The sequence below is a fragment of the Notolepis coatsorum genome (assembly GCF_963971535.1).
Source record: "Notolepis coatsorum genome assembly, chromosome: 19".
In the NCBI taxonomy this organism is placed as follows: domain Eukaryota; kingdom Metazoa; phylum Chordata; class Actinopteri; order Aulopiformes; family Paralepididae; genus Notolepis; species Notolepis coatsorum.
The window spans coordinates 28,871,051-28,894,557 of NC_140183.1; the positions used below are offsets into that span (position 1 = coordinate 28,871,051).

General features: G+C 42.9%; 1 protein-coding gene across 1 annotated transcript; it reads right to left on the reverse strand.

Moving 5' to 3' along the window:
* Positions 1 to 1,096: 1,096 nt before the first annotated feature.
* On the reverse strand, positions 1,097 to 18,179 carry siglec15l (sialic acid binding Ig-like lectin 15, like; the record flags this gene model as incomplete). The annotated part of the gene is made up of 6 exons (XM_084336590.1): positions 1,097 to 1,131; positions 5,923 to 5,963; positions 6,210 to 6,231; positions 8,609 to 8,748; positions 16,314 to 16,533; positions 17,822 to 18,179. The coding sequence occupies 6 exons, from the start codon at positions 18,177 to 18,179 to the stop codon at positions 1,097 to 1,099; spliced, it is 816 nt and encodes a 271-aa protein (XP_084192716.1).
* Positions 18,180 to 23,507: the final 5,328 nt, after the last annotated feature.

The following is a 23,507-nucleotide window of genomic DNA, read 5'->3' on the forward strand; positions in this document are numbered from 1 at the left end:
AATCTGTACACATGGGTGAAGGGGGACTATAGAAATAGTTAATTTCCTACCCCTCAAATAGCCTATGCTGATACGATGCATCTCATTGTGTGACTGTGATGTGACTTTGGTAAAGGAGGTCAGGTCAAAGAACCACAAAGAAAAGTTTCCTGTACACCACAGTGGTTTGCTTGAGTCAAACACACAACAGGAATATCATTTGTGGCAGGGTTTTTTGGAGGTAGGCACAGGTTCAGTTTCGGTGAAAGTCCTTTTTGACGGGATCATTCTACTTTTTGTGCACTGTGGAATAGATTTCAGTGAGCCTCAGTCAGCTTGTACAGACAGGAGCTCAACCCCATTGACTTTGCATTGGTCAACTAGTCAAAGCAAGTACAAGGAACAGCTCGGATTGTGCTGAGAATGGATTCTACCAATCCACATCATTGGGAAATAGGAAAAAGGGCCAGGGTTGGAAAATAAATCTGAACTCTTCCTTTAAAAAAAATAAATGCTATGTTCTTTACAGCTATAGAAAAACTTCTCATGATGGACACATTGGGAATTAATGCTATTTCAAATGTGTTTCACGTTATCTCTGGCTCCACCTGGTGGAATTAATAGACTGTCCAATGTATCAGAGAACTCTCACTCCTTTCTCGTGTCACTGCATGAATACAGTTCGTAATTATCCAGGATTATGGTTCTGTCCTGTTCCTCCTGTTTCTTCCTGCATGAGAAAGATATGGATGTGTGATAATCTGATCATAGCTTTGAAATGTACAAGTTTAATTGAATCCCTCATAGGAGGAACCCAAGTCCATTGAGGATTGTTTAGGACAGCCCATGTGTTTGGAGGTGTAACATCAATCCAAATCATTTTCACTGTGAGCGTGATACATCCCCTCAGCCTACTACTGTCTTTAACTATGAATGAATACAACACTCTAACTTACCACCTTTAGATAATAAAGTACTCAACATCTACTGTATTTAACTATGAATTAACACAACACTCCATCTAATTTACCGTCTAGATAATTAGGTTTGAAAACAGACATGGTTCTTCATTTTGAGGATTAAATGAATGAAAGGGGTACTCTTTTCATGAAATCACTTACTGCTTTAAGGTGAAAATGGAATAGTTGGCACCTGAAATGACAAAGGTTTGCCAGGAATTAAATTTAAAAACATAGCGACACACATACAGCAATATAACAAAATATATCATTGCATTATATCAGGCAATACAGTCACATTACTTCCTTCCATTGCAAACCCCATGAAGTGAAAAAATACTTTCATCTTGCAACATTTATCTTTTCTATAGTATTTTTCAAGATCTTGGTGTCTTCATGTGGTATATTCGAGGTTAGTTATATAACGACAATTTTTAGTGACACCATGTTAGAACAAAAGCTCTCTGAACTCATGACACAAAGGAATTAACTTTTTTCTTTTTTACAAATGTATTTGTATCTTTATTAAACCATGGAAGAGTTCTATGTCCTTTTTTCTCTCCCAGCTGCTCTGCTTCCCTCTCATATAACCCTACACATTCACACCTGAGAACAGCCAGTCCCACTCTACCACAATATTCTATTGTAAATGCCTTGCTCAAGGGAACCTCAGGTCATTTCTGAGAGCATTATTCACAGATTTGTGCCAATATTTACCAGGATCTGATGGAACTATCATTTGTGCTATTAAAAGGGGCACTTCACCAAAAAAACGATGCTGATTTATTTTGCATATAATCTCACACATCCAAAAACTCAGTTGTGCACACATTAATTTAGTTTGACAGTTAGTGAGAGTAGGTGAGTTTGAATATGGCCAGCACTCAGCAGTGATGTCACCTGGGACATTGAATCCTTGTGTTGTATTAATTACAGCTCCATGCAATTAGATTAGAGTATTAGAGTAGATGAAAAAATAGCAATGCCATGCCTTATAGGGACTGCTACCTTATCATTTCAAAACCAACTCTACACCATCTGTTGGCACTGATGGGACCCTCAACACACTTACATTACACTACATACACTGATCAGACCTGCTTCAACACACTTACATTACACTATACACTGATCAGACATTCAACACACTTATATTACACTGTAAATACACTGGTTGGCAACTCCGTCTATCCTCCTATCTGCTGGGTTGTGGTGTGGTTGCGTTATTCTGTTACGGTGGGGCATGATAAATGGTGGATAGAGAGGAACCCAGGCGCAGACCAGCAGAGGATAGACGAAGGCAGGTGTTGAGTATTGAAAAGTGAGCAATGCTCCTTTAATGACATAAAGAGTAGCTCAAAAATACAGAGGTAGAGCAATCCTTCTCACGAGCTAATTGCCCTACAAAACAAAAACACTATAAAAGAAACTATCCTCCGTGACAGGAGCGATAGAGACTTTGACAGGAACAGATAACTTACTTACAAAAAAGGTGAACAGCGAACGGCTTGACAACACATGAACAACACGACAGGAACAAGGTAACAAGAGTAATGACGCAACAGAAGACAGGGAACTCACAGGCGTATATTAATACAGACACTGATTGACACAGGAGGGTAATTGGGTAATTAGACTGAAATATAAATACACACAAAATAACAACACTAAACCAGATCACAAGACCAACACAGACAGGAGAAACATTAGACCAGGGAGTGTAACATCACAGACAAGGCAGACATCAAATGCACAGATGTAACGGAGGTACCGCAGTATATCCACAGTCACGGGTACAAGTAGTGACGTGGCTGTGGATGGTAAGCGGTACTGCAAGTAAACTCACTCCCCAGAGGCATCCAGACCCGGAAGCAAGAAGTGAATTCACTTCTTGCTTAGTGGTCTGTGATGCCGCCCGCGACGCCGGCGTCCGGGGTTCAACTCCCACTCAGGGCAATCCCTTAACAGGGGTCGAATCGACTTTAAAACACAACGCAGACAAGATCACACCGGCTACACGTGGTGCCGTTAGACCCGGATGCCCTGGGTGGGGTGAGTGTAACGGAGGTACCGCAGTATATCCACAGTCACGGGTACAAGTAGTGACGTGGCTGTGGATGGTAAGCGGTACTGCAAGTAAACTCACTCCCCAGAGGCATCCAGACCCGGAAGCAAGAAGTGAATTCACTTCTTGCTTAGTGGTCTGTGATGCCGCCCGCGACGCCGGCGTCCGGGGTTCAACTCCCACTCAGGGCGATCCCTTAACAGGGGTCGAATCGACTAAAAACACAACGCAGACAAGATCACACCGGCTACACAGACAACAAATTGATAATAATAACAGGACACAAAATGGTCATCAGGGAACAAAGCTGCACCACCTGAATTAGTCCACAGGATGGCGCACAACCCAGGGAATGTTACAGATCAGACCTTTAACACACTTATATTACACTGTAAATACACTGATCAGACCTTCAACACACTTACATTACACTACATACACTGATCAGACCTTTAACACACTTACATTACACTGTAAATACACTGGTGGACAAGCTGATCGAGCTGGGTCTGAGCTCCGCTCTGAGCGCCTGGGTACTGGACTTTCTGAGTGAAAGACCCCAGACGGTCAGGGTGGGGGGTCAGACCTCCAACACCATCACCCTGAGCATCGGGTCCCCCCAGGGCTGTGTTCTGAGCCCCCTGCTGTACTCACTATACACACACGATTGTGTGGCCAAGTTCAGCTCCAACACCATAGTGAAGTTTGCAGACGACACAGTGGTGGTGGGGCTGATCTCGGACAACGACGAGAAGGCCTACCGGGAGGAGGTTGAGGTACTGGAACGCTGGTGCCAGGACAACAGCCTGTTCCTGAACATTGGTAAAACCAAGGAGCTGATCGTGGATTATAGGAGAGGACAGCAGGAGACACACACACCACTGAGGATAAACGGGGCTACCGTGGACAGGGTGAGCAGCTTTAAGTACCTGGGGGTCCACATCTCAGAGGATCTGACATGGTCAACACACATAGACACAGTCGTAAAAAAGGCAGAGCAGCGCCTCTACCACCTGAGACAGCTAAGGAAGTTCAGAGTATCTGGGAAGATACTCCAGTCCTTCTACTCCGGAGCTGTAGAGAGCATCTTGACTGGAAACATCACTGCCTGGTATGGAAACAGCACGGCACAGGACAAGAAGGCCCTACAGAGAGTGGTGCACTCAGCCGAGCGTACCACGGGTATTGCACTACCTCCCCTGCAGGTTCTATACAACAAGAAGTGCAAATCCAGAGCCTGCAGAATAATGAAAGACCCTCACCACCCCAACAACAGCCTGTTCCAGCTGCTGAGGTCAGGCAGACGCCTGCGAACCCCAGCTACTAGGACAGAGAGGCTTCGGCTCAGCTTCTTCCCCCAGGCCATCAGAGCCTTGAACACTGAACACTGAGTGCCACAGAACACTGAACTCTCCACACACAAGCACACATGAGCACACACACGACACGCACACTGTACACGCTCGCACACTAGCAGCCACTTTAACATGAGCAAGCACACACTCATGCTGCACACGCTCCCACACTTATGGCCACAAAGGAAAGGTCACTTTAAAAATAGTATAGCAACAGGAACAGTGTATTGCACTACCAAAGGACCTAGCATGTCCTCCATGCTCTGTAAATAACTTATGTACAAATACCGAGATGCCCCACTATGTTACCTGTTTATTGCACAATGTTGTTTTATTGGATTCTATTATATGTTGTACTACTGTATTGCACATCGTTGCGGGCAAGACCACCCGCATTTCATTGTATACTTGTATGCCGACAAATAAAACTCTTGACTTGACTTGACTTGACTCTTGATCAGACCTTCAACACACTTACTTTACACTGTGAATACACTGATCAGACCTTCAACACACTTACATTACACTACATACACTGATCACTGGTTATGATACAACTACACTCCCAAACCGTATTCCAACATGTCTTCATGTACAACCTGTAGTGTTTTTTTGTGTGCCATTTTCTGCTTGGTCAACTTTAAAGGAAATGTTTAGGATTTTCAGAAGTGTTCGTATCCTATTGATTATTAACAACGCCTGCTTCTTAGGACATTTACTGAATTGTTTGTGTATTATTTGTAGTTGTTTTTCATTTCTGAGAACTGTTTGTATCTGACAGCAATGCCGGTTCAATTGGGGATACAAATATTTTCTCTCAAAATATCTTCTTGAATGTTCTAAGGAGCTTGGTCAGTAACCAACAGCAGAGACATCTAAAAGGAACCTAAACCCTCCCTTTAAGAGCTCAGGCATACGTTTATAATTAATTCATTCAAATGGTACATTTAGATCATCTTTACACAAAGCCATCTTGTATATGTGTATCATCTTGTAAAATATGTATTACAATAACCTATTAAGGATAATTTGTATATACAAAGAGGTGAATGAGTACTCACATAATGCAGAGCTGGGCAGCTCAATGGTTGAGTAAACCAGCTGGGGATCAATGCTCCCACCTCTTGGCGCGTCAGAGTCACGCAACATTTGGCCGGTCTCTGCATTGATTACAGATTAAAGTCATGTGACAACAGATGACAGATGATGGCTTACAACTGTAAACAATAACATAATAATTTCACCCACGTACCCATTTCATCGTTCATCATTTCATAAACGTGAGTAACCTTGTCCTGAGCTGCAGATGAATGGAGGTGGTAAGAGGAATATGAGGTTTGACAATTAAAAGACTACATGGTCCACCAATTTCTGGGTGTCATTGAGACATTTCACATACAAATTATGTAGTATATACAGTAGCCAAAACATAAAAAATAACAACACATAAATAAACAATGCATTTACAAATAAATACATAAAATAATAATAATAACAACATTAATTATTTACATTTGGACCTCACATTCTTGGCCTGCTTGTATGTGTTGGAGGGCCAACTTACCTGTGTCAGGATTAGTCGTGGCCCCAGACTGTTTCTCACACCTGTGGAAGCATGAAAGAGTTTCAGTTTGTTCCCTGAAGCTAGTGGTATAACAGAGTAACTAACTAACTAACTAACTAACTAACTAACTAACTAACTAACTAACTAACTAACTAACTAACTAACTAACTAACTAACTAACTAACTAACTAATTAATCATCATTATTTATCCTCATTGTCATCCTCATTATAATCAATATCATCATCATTATCATAATTTTCATCATCATCATCATCATCTCCTCACCTGCATTTGGAGTGCATCAAACCTTTTAGGAGAGAACAGCAGAGACGTTATTTTTTCTCAATGACAATTAAGGCAAGCCCCACTACCATCATCTAATGTTACGAGTAAACCTCAAGACATCAGATCATTAGACTGTAACATCAGTGTTTCTTAAATGTTGTTTGTTTCTTGTTTCTTTTGGGTTTCCACATGTTTTAATGGGTCTGGGTCGTCCTGAGGCGTGACTGGGGGGGGGGGGGGGGGGGGGGGGGGAGGTAGTAGGCAAAGCTTAGAATGTAGCTCTATTACTGTAAAAGGAACACACCAAAATTATGGGAAATGCCCTTACCATCCCATTTCCAATTTCCTCTCTATCTGGCTGCAAGCTAGCATAGGTTAGCACAAACGAATGGAAGCGGATACAGACCACTAGCCTGAGGCTGGTTTGATTGATTGATTGAAAACTTTATTAACAGATTGCAGAATGGGTACAATACAGTAAGGCTCAATACACACAATTGTTAAGGGGATGCAGACCAGAGAAAGACTTAGGTCTTGTTTACATCAGGGTCCCCCATTTTCAATTCATAATGACATTAATGAAATACGCAACATACAGATATATCTTGACATTTCTAACATACATGACATACAGGTATACAGTACTGTTACATTTGTGACATACAAGATATGCAAATATATAGTACTGTTATCCTAACAGTAAATCCTAACAGAAAAATATACATACGAGGGGGAGGAAACTGTACATTAGGAGGGGGTGGGAGGGGGGGTTTGTACATTTACGGGGGACATACAGATATATATCATGACATTTATGACAATACATGACACAGGTATACAGTACTGTTACATTTGTGACATACAAGATATGCAAATATACAGTACTGTTAAACAGAGATCCTAACAGATAATATTACATACGAGGCGGAGGAAACTGTACATTAGGAGGGGGTGGGAGGGGGGGTTTGGACATTTATGGGGGCCAGTTTCGAATTGCAGCCTCCCATAGGTGCTCTTTGAGAGCGGTTTTGAAGGTGGGTAGGGATTCACATTTTTTTACGGCTGTGGGTAGGGCGTTCCACATTGATGTGGCATAATTGCGAAACGTGTTTAGACCCTTGTTTGTGCCGAATCTGGGTTGAACATGATTTGTGGAACTCCCTCTGGTGTTGTGGTCGTGGTATTCACTGACCTTTGGGAAGTATTTTGACATGTACATGGGTACCTTAGTGGTGTAGTGTATCTTAGGCCCATTGCAAGTTGCTGTACTCTGTCGTCTACTCTAAGCCATCCTATGTAGTCAAAATGAGCAGGGGTGAGGTGGGTTTTAGGAGTAAGATCAAGCAGTAGTCTGACCAGTTTGTTTTGTGATGTTTGTAATCTTGTTTTTAGTGCCTTTGAGGTGATTTGGTACCATGAGGTGCAAGCATAGTCGTAGTACCTTTGAATGAGTGCTCCTGCTAGAGTCTTCAGGGTATTCTTGTTTACCAGAGAGGAGATCCGGTACAAGAATCTTGTTTGTTGGTTGACTTTTTTTATTACATTGGATGCCATTTTGTCACAGGAAAGATTTGCCTCGGCGGCTGAGTGGCGCAGTGGGCAAGGCGCTCGCCACTAACGCAGGAGATGCTGGTATCGAGCCCAGCTCTCGGCGTTGCTACCGGCTTGGCCGGCCGTTATACTAACACAATTGGCAGTGTTAGAGGGTGGGAAAGCCGGTGGGTGGGGATTGGACGTTGTGGACAGCGACTCCTACAGGTCGGTTGGGTGACGCCGGTGCGGCGGAAACAGGAAGTATCGGGGGCAGCGTGAGCCTCCCACGCGTTACTCCTCGCCACTGAGAGTTCGAGCTGCTGCGGTGAAAAGATGCGACAGGCTTCTATCCTCACTACAGCCAGCCAGTGGGAGGCATAGTCTAGCAACGTTCAAGACAGGGGAGGGAAGAATTGGAAATACGAAATTGGGATGGGAGAAAAATAGAAAAAAACAGGGAGAAAAAGTGGATAAAAAAAGGAAAGATTTGCCTCTAGGATGGAACCCAGGTATGTAATTTCATCCAGTTTGCATCCAGCTCACTGATACACACTGGTGGTGTAGTGGTTACCACTGTCGCCTCACAGCAAGTAGGTCCTGGGTTCGATTCCCACTTGGGGACTAGGTTGCCACCCGATTGGGTATCTCCCGGGCCCTTCTGTGTTGAGTTTGCATGTTCTCCCTGTGCTCGCAAGGGTTTCCCCCCCAAAAAAAGAGATAACCCCTATGGAAAAACCTGTGAGTGAGTGAGTGAGTGAGTGATTGTAGCCCACGGCGGCTACCCTGTGCTCCGTGGGGAGAAAACTTCAATTCCTTGGTTTTAAAGTGTGCTACATTTAACAGGAGCAATGGCGCGGACAACGTACCTCTTTTCCTCCAGCAGAGAACCGCGAGGACGAAGAGCGGCAGCAGAAGGAGCAGGATCCCGCACACAGCCAGGCCTCTGCTCAGCGTAGTGTTAGCAGATGGGAACTGTTTCTCTGACCACCCCAGACGGTTACTTACTCTGCACATGAGATTGGGGAGTAATGGATTACATTTATTTTGACAATTAGGAACGTTTCTTTATCTCTCTATTTATCTCTATCTCTTCCTCCATGGAGATAACATGCACTCGTACATTGATAACAGTGCTACAGTGCTCACTATACACACACGACTGTGTGGCCAACTTCAGCTCCAACTCCATAGTGAAGTTTGCGGACGACACAGTGGTGGTGGGGCTGATCTCGGACAACGACGAGAAGGCCTACCGGGAGGAGGTTGAGGTACTGGAACGCTGGTGCCAGGACAACAGCCTGCTCCTGAACATTGGTAAAACCAAGGAGCTGATCGTGGATTTTAGGAGGAGACAGCAGGAGACACACACACCACTGAGGATAAACGGGGCTACCGTGGACAGGGTGAGCAGCTTCAAGTACCTGGGGGTCCACATCTCAGAGGACCTGACATGGACAACACACATAGACTCAGTCGTAAAAAAGGCGAAGCAGCGCCTCTACCACCTGAGACAGTTAAGGAAGTTCAGAGTATCTGGGAAGATACTCCAGTCCTTCTACTCCGGAGCTGTAGAGAGCATCTTGACTGGAAACATCACTGCCTGGTATGGCAACAGCACGGCACAGGACAAGAAGGCCCTACAGAGAGTGGTGCGCTCAGCCGAGCGTACCACGGGTATTGCACTACCAACCCTGCAGGTCCTATACAACAAGAGGTGCCAATCCAGAGCCTGCAGGATAATGAAAGACCCTCACCACCCCAACAACAGCCTGTTCATGCTGCTGCGGTCAGGCAAACGCCTGCGAGCACCAGTAACGAGGACAGAGAGACTTAGGCTCAGCTTCTTCCCCCAGGCCATCAGAGCCTTGAACACTGAACTCTCCACGCACAAGCACACATGAGCACACACACAACACACACACTGTACACGCTCACACACTAGCAGCCACTTTAACATGAGCACACACACACTCATGCTGCACACGCTCACACTATGGACACTTTACAGAAGGAAAGGTCACTTTAAGAATAGTATAGCTTGAGATTGTTGCCACAGGACCTAGCATGTCCTACCATGCTCTGTAAATAGCTCATGTACAGATACCGATATGCCTACTTTGTTTACTTGTTTATTGCACTATGTCGCTCTATTGGTTGGACTCTTATTATTATTACTTGTATTATGCACATCGTTGCGGGCGAGACCCCCCGCATTTCACTGTATACCTGTATGTCGTGACAAATAAAACTCTTGTATCTTGTATCTTGTATTTTGTGCTAATTACGTTGACATTTAGTTTGTGGACGAAGTTCTCAGGAATTCTGGTGCAGACAGTGTTATTACAAAATCCATTGCATTCATCTGGATTCTCTATCTGCCCCCCCCAACCCCCGCCCCCATCTCTCTCTGCCTTTGTAAATATGTCATGTAATTTACAACTAGACATTTGATCCCAGCACAAATTCTCAATTGTAAACATAATACTGTAGCGACCCTGGGATTTGGGTGATTGGTCAGCCAAGCTGTCACTCTGCACTCTACCAACCTGGGGATGGCAGGCGACGCTATTGGTCGCGCGAGCCCAGGGTTGGTAGAGGGGAGGGGGCAGGTGCTGACCTGGGGAAAGGTATGGTGCGCTCTCTTGGTGTATGGGAAGTTTGGAGATGAGTCTAATGCAGGGGCGTCAATTTGGTATGGCAAGGTATGGCACTCGCCATACCTTGGCAAATAAAAATGTAAAAAAAAAAAAAAAAAAAATCTTTTTCTTTTTTTTATATATATATATATGTATTTTTATATATATATTTTTTTTTTTAATTATTTTTTAAACAAACACATAAACATAAACATGACAACATAAAATTAGATATACAAGCATTAATTAACAGTGCACATCCAATGAAATTACCATTTAAATAAATGTAATATACAAGGTATACACAGTCTAATACTTGCTAACTAATACCCTATACGCTCTCGCTCGCTCCCCCCCCCGGGCCCCCCCCTTAATCCATCCAATTATTTACAATTTTTTATGTTGATTTAGAATTAGAATGTCAACATTATGAACGAAGCTTCGAACTATTCGGTACAGCTCTAGCATGCTTTGATATTGTCAATTATCTCACTTTTACTAGGTGACTTTTACGGTGACTAACTGAAATATGCCCAAAAAAAAGGAAAATGGACATAGGGACGTTTTTTTATCAAAGGGCAGCAGAGACAAGTGATACAGGGACACAGGTAAGGTCTGGCTTAGTGATTATAACAGTGCAGTTCAGCATTCAGTAACCCATACTTTTTGTGAATGTGTTTTTGATACTACATTCTGTTGAACACACACCTCAAAACCGTACCTAAGGAAAATTGGCTCAATTGCAAGAAAAGTAATAGACAGTTATGATATTACATTCTGCATAATTCGTATGCAAAATATTGTGGTTCCCTGCTTTAGTCTGTTGACACATTTCTATACTAAAAATGCTTTTTGTAGTCCTGTGTCATACCTAAATGTCATATAACTGAATTGTATATTATCCCTGTACCCAAAAAATCCAAGCCTGCTTGCCTCAACGACTACCGCCCTGTAGCTCTCACCTCCATAGCCATGAAGTGCTTTGAGAAGCTAGTAAAGGGCTACATATGCTCCTCCCTCCCCATCAACATGGACCCCCTGCAATTTGCATACCGCCCCAACAGGTCCACGGAGGACGCCATAGCCCATGTGCTGCACACAGCAGCATCACACCTGGACAAGAGGCAGGGGAACTATGTGAGAATGCTATTCATCGACTACAGCTCGGCATTCAATACCATAGTCCCCTCCATACTCATAGCCAAGCTCAGGGACCTGGGCTTGAACTATGACCTCTGCCAGTGGATCTTGGACTTCCTGACTGGCAGACCCCAGGTGGTGAGAGCAGGCAACTGCACCTCCTCATCCATCACCCTCAACATAGGGGCCCCCCAGGGCTGTGTTCTGAGTCCCCTCCTCTACTCCCTGTACACACACGACTGTGTGGCTCAGCGGAGTAGCAATACAATCATCAAATTTGCTGACGACACAGTGGTGGTGGGCCTGATCTCTGCCAACGACGAGAGGGCCTACCTGGAAGAGGTCAAGGTCCTGGTGGGATGGTGCCAGGAAAACAGCCTCTCCCTGAACGTCAGCAAAACAAAGGAGATGATTGTGGACTTCAGGAGGTCGGGGGTCAAGGACTACAGCCCCCTCAGCATCGACGGGGCACCGGTTGAGAGAGTCAACAGCTTTAAGTACCTCGGAGCCTACATATCCGAGGACTTGACATGGACCACACACATTGACAGTGTTGTGAAGAAGGCACGACAACGCCTCTACTTCCTCAGGCGCCTAAGGAAGTTCCAAGTCAGTCAGAAGATCCTTAAGAACTTCTACTCATGTACAATAGAGAGCATCTTGACTGGCAACATCACCTCCTGGTTTGGGAATAGCACTGCACAAGACCGAAGCAGACTACAAAGAGTGACACGTTCAGCCGAACGCACAATTGGAGGGGGGCTCCCCACCCTCCAGAACATTTACAACAAGCGTTGCAAGGGCAAGGCTAAGAGAATCATTAAAGACTCCAGTCACCCGAACAACTGCCTCTTTGAACTGCTGCGGTCAGGCAAGCGATACCGGAGTCTCAAGGCGAGCACAGAAAGACTCAGAAGAAGCTTCTATCCCCAGGCCATCAGGCTGCTAAACGAACAATGAACACTACACAACAACAACCACCAAACGCACATAGCACACACATCCATCCACACGCACACACTCACTTTAAACAAACACACTGTAGCACCCACTCCACACACTCTATAGCACACACCCACTTTAAACAAACACACTGTAGCACACACTCCCCACACTTTATATTTATTGATGAAGGATTGCACTACAACTCGTACACCTTACTGTAAATTGTACCTAAATTGTACCTCATCCCATTTCTGCTTTGCACTATATAGTACTGTACATTAGTACACTGCATAGTATTGTATATTATATGGTAACTCAGTTACGTCTATTCTGCATCGAACATTGTACATATGTCTATACTGAACACTGTGACCTCATTTTCTACTTCTAAATTACATGCTATACTATGTTATTTGATACTATCTTGTCTAGCACAGTCTCTGGAGCGTAACAGTAAGAAGCATTTTGTATGAAAGTATTCTGTACTTCTGTATGACAACTATTAAAGAAACTTGGAACTTGAACTATAGAAACAACTCACCAAAAGTGACTATTGCACAACTGATTTGACAAAAAAATCCACCCTTCAACCCTCCTCGCCATACCTTGCCTTTTACTGAAATGACGCCACTGGTCTAATGATTACAAGCAGAGGTGATGCACCCCGTCTTGATACGGAAAACCTGTAACTGAAGTTGCAATAAAGCAAAGTGAGAAATAACAACAGCCTCCGAGGACGTTACAATACCATAATAGGATAGAATAGGCAGAGCGCACTGCTGTGAAGGAAGAGTGCGCTGCAGTCCATTTACGACACAAGACAAAATGAGAGCAACACAGCATGTGGCACAATAATCATTTAATCTAAATTATCTTGTTTTTTCATATTCCATAAGACCAGATGACTCAGAACTTCACAGGATTTGTAAGGCAAACATATATTGTCAAGTTTATGTGTCAAGTTTGCTGGAAATCGGACAGTGCGTTCACAAGTAACAAATCACTTCCTGTTTACCATGTGTTTTTCTTAAATTTGATTAGATCTGGTAGTCATATGGTTTGACCTATCAATTATCTAAATGACAAATTTAAAGATGTTACTCCCCAGATTCCACATAGCAAGTTCAGTGAGAATCGTGTTTTTCAAACAAATTAAAAGTAGCGGAAATTCCAATATGGTGGAATTTATGTCCTTATGGCAAATGTATTGTCCATGTTTGGCCTGATGGTGGCACTGGAGGAAAGGTGATGGGGTCACCAAAATCAAGAAAGTTATTACTCTAGGGGTCATGAATGTGCACAGCAAATTCTATTTGAATGAAAACTATCGTTATCGTGTTCACACATATGATCTGCAGCAGCGGTCGAGGTGAATCCATGATATCGTTCATAATGTTGTTCAGGATAAGCTCTTGTTGGGGGGGTGGTTTTGGGGTCTGTTTAAGTTCCATTCCAAAAGTAATACTCACATTATTACATTTACTCGTGTATACAGGGATATGAAAATGTATGTAAATGCCATATCATGAGACCTTCACCTGGATATGAGCTTGTGTCTCAAATCCAGGGTGTATAGAAACGTTTTCAGTAGAAAAGACCAGAAAAGTCTCCCACCCCATCAAGTATAAAAGGGACTCAGAGTCCATCTACATTTTCCAATCCTGCCTCGAGACCCACCTCTTTACCACTGCCTTCTCCTAGTCCCCTATGTCTGTATACCCCTGCCACCTATTGTACAGTGACTTTAACTCTTTCTCTGCCAACAATGATTATATACGTTATTGGGCGTCATCCTTTGAACGCCAACCACGTATATATATATGTTATTTGATCGTTTTTCCTTTTTTTAAATATTTTTATTCATTATTCATCCAGGGACCTTGGTGTTACCATAGGGAATGAGTCTGAGATCGCAAAAGTCCAATACCGCCGCCTGGTAGGATGCGGTCGGTATTGCACATCCTTTGAAACTCTGTGTATTGGGCTGTGCGTCGATTATATTGGTCCGGGCGGACTTTTCTAGTAACCTGAACCTAGGGCTTCACCCGATCGCATTGAATCGTTTTCGGGACCCCCGATTCATTATGCTGTGGTGGGTTATGTCGTGGGCCAAATGGACATACGATCTACCAGATGGAAATCAAATAATTGGAATATTCTTTTTGGAATCCCACCGGCCACAGGTAAGAGCAATTTAACGTCAATTTCAGCTTGATTGTGCCTTGTTTTCATAGCCATCGCCCTGAGCAGCGTATGTTGTTGTACTAACAAATGCCGTTATTGACAATCAATTCATCAGAAACAACCCCCCCCCCCTCCTTTTCATGCATTCATGATGATGAATGACAATGAATCTTTTTTATTGTAGCGTGTGTAGGGACGAAATACCAATGGATTTAGTATAATACACGTCCCGGGCTATTACTAGCCTCCCAGGAATTACCCTAAACCGCTCTAAAACCATACTTATATTCACCATGGTAAAAAAAGGGAATGTATGGAAGGAACTTTTTTTTTCTTTTTCACATCTTGAACGATAGATACTCGATGTCAAATGGGCCATAGTATTGCATCCATAGCTATTATAGAATATAGTTATAGCCCTGCAAACAAGGTGACTGACTCCATTGGTTTAATGCGTGGCAGCGCATAGCCATATCCTGGAAACTGCGTGGCAGAGAATTAGTTAAGTTATAGAGAAGTGTTAATAATATTATTATTATTATTGTTGTTGTTGTTGTTGTTGTTATTAACACATTCAGCGCCAGAGATCGCTGTGGGCCATATGGCCGTGTGTGCCAGCGCTGAATGGGGATACATGTCGGTGTTTGCAGTGCTAAAACTATTAAATAGTATAGCTATGGATCTAATATTATAGTCGATTGTCATTGAGTTTCTTCCGGACAAGTTGCAAAAAACAGATAATTTTTTCATCCATACGTTCCCGTTTTATACCGTGGTGAATATGAGTATAGTTTTAGAGTAATTCTGTGTAATCCCAGGAAACGCCGCTAAGCAGCATTTAGTGTATGTCACTAGAAACCGTGCCATTCCTCGCTTGGATCAACAATCAATCTGAAATCAATGCTATGTTATCGGTATTATGTTTCATCATGCATGCATGAAAGGGTGGGGGGGGGGGGTTTCTATGCTTTGATCGTCACCAACGACATACATAGTGGAGTAACGTTACAATAACACTTTCGGATCACAACGAAGGCATGCTCGGATCAACGCAAGATTGATACCATATATCACGTACCTTGACTAGGATGTACTGCAAAAAGAATATTCCAATTATCTGATCGCCATTCCAAGTATTGATGTCCATCGTGTTGCCATCATAATCCACCAAAGTACATGGATCGGCGGTGCTTGATTCTCCCCAATTCATGTGTTATAAATGTTACTACTGCCCGACTAGGAAAACCCAGACCGGAATTTTTAGATCGACAGGCTGAGCCAGAGAGATTCCAATGATGTGCAATACCGGCCGCAAGGCGTTAGGTGGCGGTATTGGACGTTTGCGATCTCAGACCCATTCCCAATGATAATATCAGGCTCCCCCTATGGATAATGAATGGAAATAGCGAATAAAAGACATAACGACCAAAACCCGACTTTTCTCGGGTTTGGCGCTCAAGCGATGGCGAGTTAACCCGACTTATCTCGGGTCTGGCATCCAATGTGTTAATAATTATATTTTTGTGCAGAAACTAATAGTTAATAAATGTTGTTTGTGTGTTCCTTTTGTGTGTAAATGTGTTCCAGATTAGTTATTCATGTATTAGCTGTGCCCCCTAAAGGAAAGCATTAGCTGAATTACATAAAGTAATCTTGACTATCTTACCTGCAGGTGTACACTTGAGGCATCACATAGGGGATGGAACTCCTTTGCTCATAGGGTCCTGATTGAGTAGTTGGGACCTCCTGGTCTATGGGGAGGTTGGAGGACAGCCAGGTAATGGCAGGTGGAGGGTTGCCCTCAGCCTTACACACTAGACTCCCATTACTGCCGTCAGGGTTAAGGGTTGTTTCCTCCCACGAGAGACTCAGGATTTGGGCCTTCGCTGGGAGGAAAACATGGTGAACAAACACAGAATAAGTACACTCAGTATTATCAACATCGCATTGATATGGTCATTTTGTTCCAACTCCCAACCTCTAAACCAGTGTTTCTCAAAGTGGTCAAAAAAAATTGTATTACAGAAAATTATCACTAAAGTGCTATCTGTTGCAGCTGCACTGTTCTCCATGAAAATACCATTTCTCAAAATCTGAAAATCATTATTTAATAAAACACAGAAAAGGATCACCAAGTTACTCTGGATAAAAAAAAAAAAAAAGTTTGGTTCGCCAAAGGGGGGCCTGACAGAAAAAGTTTGAAAAGCACTGCTCTAACTTTGTGTTGCGACTCCCACCTTGTCACAACTCTCGTCAAGCCTAATCAGATGCAATCTGAAACAGCTGGGCGCACGCGGAGACAGAGACACCGCATAAGAAGCCCGACAGTCCGTCACTAGTGCTTGATCGTACTGATCACTTGTGGTTAGTCAAACCTAAAGTATATTCAAGTCTTAGCATATCTCTCTCGTGTTGAAATCTAACCCGGCTTCGTTATTTTGTTTCCCCAGTGTTTTGTTCTTTTGTTTCTCTAACCGGTGTTATTTCCCCCCCCCCTCTCACCATGTCGCTACCCGCTCTCTCACCCACTTGTGTCTCTGGACTTCTCCCCCTCTCCTCACGGATGGACTCACTCCCCTCTGCTATACTGGACTGGTTAGTACACGCAAACGAACAACAGCCCTGCACATCTACATATTACACCACATTCGTCTTACACGCTAGACACCCATGCATGCAGTAAATTGTCTTACACACACCTCATTCACATTTTCTCCGCTGGCATCCACACACTCACGTAGGCCCAGTTAGTATAGGTTAGTCCCCCCCCCCCCCTGTATTCTATTCGATTAAATCTGGTTTATTTATGCGTCTGTCTCTTCCTGTCTGTCTGTTCTGGGGTGCTGCCACATTTTTAACACTTTGTTCGACCGTAACACTCTGCCTGGATTACAATGTTGTCTACACTAATGTATTTAAAAAGAAAGGGGGGGCAACAAAGAAATATATAATATCCAGCCGGGACTCTTGGATCAGATGAGGAGATAAATTTAATTTAACTTGTTTACTAGAAAATTCTCTGTGCTTCCCATATACAAAAGAGGGCATATAAAATGTGGGTTTTCACACAACAGTGACACCCTGTAACTTCTCAGTATAAGCGAAAATTTTGTGCAAAGTTTTTAAGTTATTAATCACCTCCCAACCCATCCCCCAAAAACACATAAATGTTACCTTCGACATAGAGATGGGTTTCATTTAGTAATTTATCGTTAGTGTTTTTCAGCTGCACCCCACAGAAGTACGTCCCGTTGTCCGTCAGCCGTAGGTTCCTGATCCGGAGGGAGAGCTCGCCCCGCCGAGGGTCCCCATCCACTGAGTAGTGTGCGGTGGAATCGGCACAACTGCCGGCTCCTTTTCCCTGAGTGCCGTTATTCACCATACAACAAAGGAATGGTGGGTCGAGTTTGGCTCGCGCCAACCATTGGACCGTGATGTTCCCTGCATAGTCTTGTTGCTGGGGATGAGTGAAGGAGCAGGGTAGAACCACATCTCTCCCTCTTTCACCTTTGACCAGGGGAGACACTGGCATGGACCACTGTGCTGAGAACAAGCCTAAAAACAGGAGAGGTGGAGGGTGTTGACTAGATAGGTCCAACGTTTGGAGAAATTATAGGAGTTAAAGGGATAATTCAGATTTTTGGAACCATAGTCCTATTTTCTTCTTACCAATGATGTTGTAGAGTCCTTTCTCAGCACAATCCATGCTGTTCCCTGTTCCTTATACTTGCTCCGGGCTAGCTCCCCTCTGTACAAGCTGACTGAAGACAACTGACATCTACTCCACACAGTGCACACAAAATATATTTCAGTTGTCTTCAGTCAGCCTGTACAGACAGGAGCTTGACCCCATTGACTTTGCATTGGTTTGTGGCTAATTGGAGCTAGTATAAGTAACAGCATGGATTGTGCAGAGAGAGGACTACTGATAAACATCATCATTGGTAAGTGAGAAATAGGGCTATGGTTTCCGTTTCCATTTCAGTTTGCCTGGTATCGGCTGCTTCACACATGATGCTACTGTATAGTAGGGCTGCAATGATTTTTATTGATATTGAAATCACGATTATTGAACACGATTGATTTGAGAAATCATATGACTGCATTGGTTTTACCTTTTATTCTTGACCAAAAGGCTGCTTTTCTGTCATCTTCTATAAGTTACCAAAGATGTTTTAAAATAACTGGAGAAACACACTGTGGCTCCCTCCTCCCTCTCAACACAAGCTGAAACTACTATTGGTCTTGGGGGGGCTCGATTATCTTGTTTTCATGATTGTGGGAATCCAAAATCGCAATTGAAACTCTATTAATCGCCCAGCCCAATGCTATAAAACACTTGGACATGAGGAACTCGTTAGTTACCAGTAGTCACAAAACGAATGTAAAGTTAAAAGTGCACTATGCAGTTCCCCAGATTGGGATTTGTTAAAGAGCTTGCAAATTATATTCACTGTGAACCAAACATAAGCCTAGAATATGTTTTTTTAACAAAATTGCAGGCCCTGCCTTTGTAAACGGCAGTAGTGAAATAAGCTGTGTCTCAATTCAGGGGTTGTACCCTTCGAAGCATTTCGAAGGAAGGTGTGTTCGTAGACCACGAAGGCCGAAGAGAGCGTTGTTAAATGAGACGGTCTGGTCTACGGAAGGGGCTGACGCATGCCCAGTTAAAAGGAGGAATCCTCAGGTGGCCGGGTAGTGCAGCGGACTAAGCGTCTGTCTACCACCAGAAAGACAGTGGGATCGAATCCAGCTGTGGTGCTTCCGGCTTGGCCAACCATCCATACTAACACAATTGGCAGACAGTGTTAGAGGGTGGTAAACCAGGCGAGGGTGGGTCCTGGTCGTTGTAAACAGCGACTCCTACAGTTCGGTCGGGGCGCCTGCACAGCAAGGGAAGGATCTAAGAGAGGTAGTGTGACCTTCCACACGTTACACTCTCCCAGTGAGAGTCCGCGCTGCCAGGTGAAAAGAAGCGGTGGGCTGGGTACACATGTGTCGGAGGAAGCATGTGATAGTCTCCGCCCTCCCGGACCGACGGTAGGGGGTAGAGTGCGCAACGACCAGGAAGGGGATTGGGAATTGGCATAACGACTAACATTGGGATGGGAGAAAAACGGAAAAAGAAGGAGGAAAAAGATAATTAAAAAAAATTATAAAAAAGGAGGAATCCTCTTGGTGGCAAGAATGGGGATCAGTTCACATGTCTTTTTCACATGTGTCTCCATGATACATACCTACATGTGGCTTTTTTTGTGGTTGGGAGTGCAGAGTCACACAACTCCTGGAGCAGTTTTGTGGTTCAGTGTGCAAAGACGGTGAACACTGTTGTTGTGATAACAGCCACCCTCCAGTTGCCAGCTCACAGCTAGAATACATGTTCCTGACGGTGCTGGGGCTCAAACCAACAACCTTTCGCCTATCGGTCGGCATCTTACTAATAGGTTGTGATTGATTGATTGTAAACTTTATTAACAGATTGCAGAATAGGTACAATACAGTATGGCTCAATACAAAACAACTGCTAAGAGGATGCAGACCAGAAAAATTTGGACATTTACAGGGGCCAGTTTCTAATTGCAGCCACCCGTAGGTGCTCTTTGAGAGCGGGTTTGAAGGAGGGTAGGGATTCACATTCCTTCACGGTTGTGGGTAGGGCGTTCCACATTATTGTGGCATAATTGCAAAACGTGTTTAGTCCCTTGTTTGAGCCGAATCTGGGTTGAACATGATTTGTGGAACTCCCTCTGGTGTTGTGGTTGTGGAATTCACTGACCTTTGGGAAGTATTTTGACATGTACATGGGTACCTTAGTCGTGTAGTGTATCTTGTAGACCAGGCCCATTGCAAGTTGCTGTACTCTGTCGTCTACTCTAAGCCATCCTAGGTAGTCAAAGTGGGCAGGGGTGAGGTGGGTTCTAGGAGTAAGGTCAAGTAGTAGTCTGACCAGTTTGTTTTGTGATGTTTGTAATCTTGTTTTTAGCGCCTTTGAGGTGCTTCGGTACCATGAGGTGCAAGCATCCTCACAATCATATCCCCCACCTAACCACACCGTTTCTGGGGTCTATGTTGCTACACACATAGCTGGCAACACATACATACATAAACCTAAATTCTCCAACATCTGTATAGTCTTTGGGCTACAGAACATGCACACGTATTAACTTAAACATTAACTTGTTTAAATTAATATACTGTAAATATTGCCACTGTCGGGTGAAATCCTTGTATCTACGCAAGGGTAAACCTTTCAGGAATGAAGAAAAACAACCTTCAAAATACACCTTTATTTATGATGTTCTGCGTTGGGCTTTGAATGGGTTTCCAGGTCCAATGGGTATTGAAATTCAGTGACAACATAGAGAACAATGTCAACTTCCACTTCAACTAAAAGTAATGATTACTTAAAATTGGAGATACAAGGATTTCACCCGACAGCAGCAATAAACAAAAAAAGCTGAATGGTAGAGTGATGCAATGCACGCTCCTAGCAGGAGGAAACAAAGTGAGCCACATGGTAAAAAATCTAATTTAAACCAAAACAACAATGTTATGGCAACTACTTGGCCAATAGTGCTCATCAGCCTTCATTCAAAATAGTTCCAGAGATTGATTTTGCATTTGGTCACTTTTGGTTACATTTTATGATATATCATGAGTTGTTTTTAAATATTGTGATCATTACAACAAACTAAAATGTTGACATAACACCTAAGACATTGTCATTTACTTGCTGTTTTTTTTTATTATCCTGTCAAATCCTTTGGCCCGCAGCCCCCCACACATGTTACATTTTCACTCTCTGGGTTTAGGCACCCATGGAGTAAATTTCGCTGAGTAAATTTTACTCAAACTGAGTACATTTTACTCAAACTGAGTAAAATTGTGCTCACTTAGACTCAAATGGACTCAGTTTGAGTACAATTTACTCTGCGAAATGTACTGTGGCAGCCAGGTGTATAGCTTTTTAGAATTCATTCTTCATCGTTTTGGAGCTATTATGGGGGTATGAATAAAAAACAAACTTTAAGTGGAATACCCCAGCCCTTGATTTACATTTCAGCTGATGATTTCATCTTTCCACAGTGTTTTTATTTTATTTGTTCATTTATTTATTTGACATCTAACTTGATTTAAACATAATGGAACGCTCAACTACTAAAACTGACAATAGCCTCAAGTGGTTACTTAGTCCACCCTCCCCAATAAAACATTGTTGTTTGAATGATAGACAGTAATTACAGGGGGAAAGAATTGCTTACCTGTAATTAGAGATAAAATAATGACATACTGAATCGACATCCTTTTCAAATTGACCATCTATAAGTGGCAGAAGAAAATAGCAGAAAAAGTAAAGTCAAACCAGTAAAACATGCGTGGTATGTCTTCTATTATTTTTTTTTTAAAAGAGTCACACAGGAAACACGGAATGTTGAAATTTAGCACATGGACGTTGTCATTTCCTCTTAGTTCACAAGAAAAGGGGAATACTGTACATTCCCAACAATGTCTTTTCATTTCAACCATCCATTTGATTGCATGGTCTCCAGTGCTGGAAGTGCCATTAAACTCTTGCTCAACTTAATTTCCCCTTGAATTTGCCCTTAAAAGTATATTAAAAAGTGAGAAAAACATTTTTAAATCGGAGGAATGATTCAGAAGTTTGTGATGATGGTTAATGGAAGCATACACACACTGTGACAGCAGCCGTGCAGGTGGCAACCAGCAGTTAGAGGTTGAGTGTTTTACTCAAGGACACTTTGACATGAAGTTGTGAGGAGCTGGGATCAAACGGGGAACCTACAAATGACCAGACAACGGCTCTACCGCCTAAGCCACTGACAGGCGACCATTTACCAGCATCACAAACCCCTGAATCAATCCTCTGATTGTATGCAGTATGCCTGGGGAGAGATTATGCGTGATTTGGATGAAACATCACACATAGGCTGACAGGAGTCCAAGGACCTGCATCCTTGAAAATTTTTCAAATCGAGCAACAACAAGTATTTCTGTCTTTGTTTAAAAAAAATAAAAAATAAAATCTCCACGTGATAAATACACAGGTCACAACATGTTTACAGGAACGTTTTGGAGTGTATTTTGTGACTGTTGGGAACTAGGCTACACTGACACACCTACTTCCAGCGAATGATGCTAAGCTAGGCTAACGGTGCGGCTGTTCCCTAAGCCTAATGCATGCACAGAGAAGAAAAGGGTATGTATCTGCTTGTCTAACTCCAGGGTAGATGGCAAATAAGCTAATTTCCCAAAAACTTGGCATGTTCCTTTAAGGGGAAATTAAGTTAATAAGCAAGAGTTGAATTATAAATATGCCATCCTTGGTAACAGGGAAATATCGATACATGACATCCTAGCTTTTATGTAGTGTGATGTAATGTCATGACAATAGCATAACAAGGTAACTAAGGTATGAATGTATGACTCATCACAAACAAAACTATAGCTGAATCATTATAATTCTCATATAGATAATGTGCATGTCATTGATTTAGGTTATAGATGAAACTGTACTCATGAACATCACGTAATCAAAGCCAGGCTATTCTACTGTACAGTACTACAGTACTATACTAACTTACAATACTAAAGTACTACTAACTTACAGTACTATAGTACTATACTAACTTACAATACTTGTGTATCTTGTGTGTAACCCCCCGCCCCCGGTCTGCAAGTCTAGTTTTCCTTATTATTATTATTACTACATCCCAGAATATGTTTTAAATCTATAATGTTCCTATTTAACAGCATCTTTTTTGCTATAGTTCATTAGATATTATTTTAGTTGCAATGCTTTGTTTTGATTTGAAGCAGGCCAATTCACAACACTGAATAT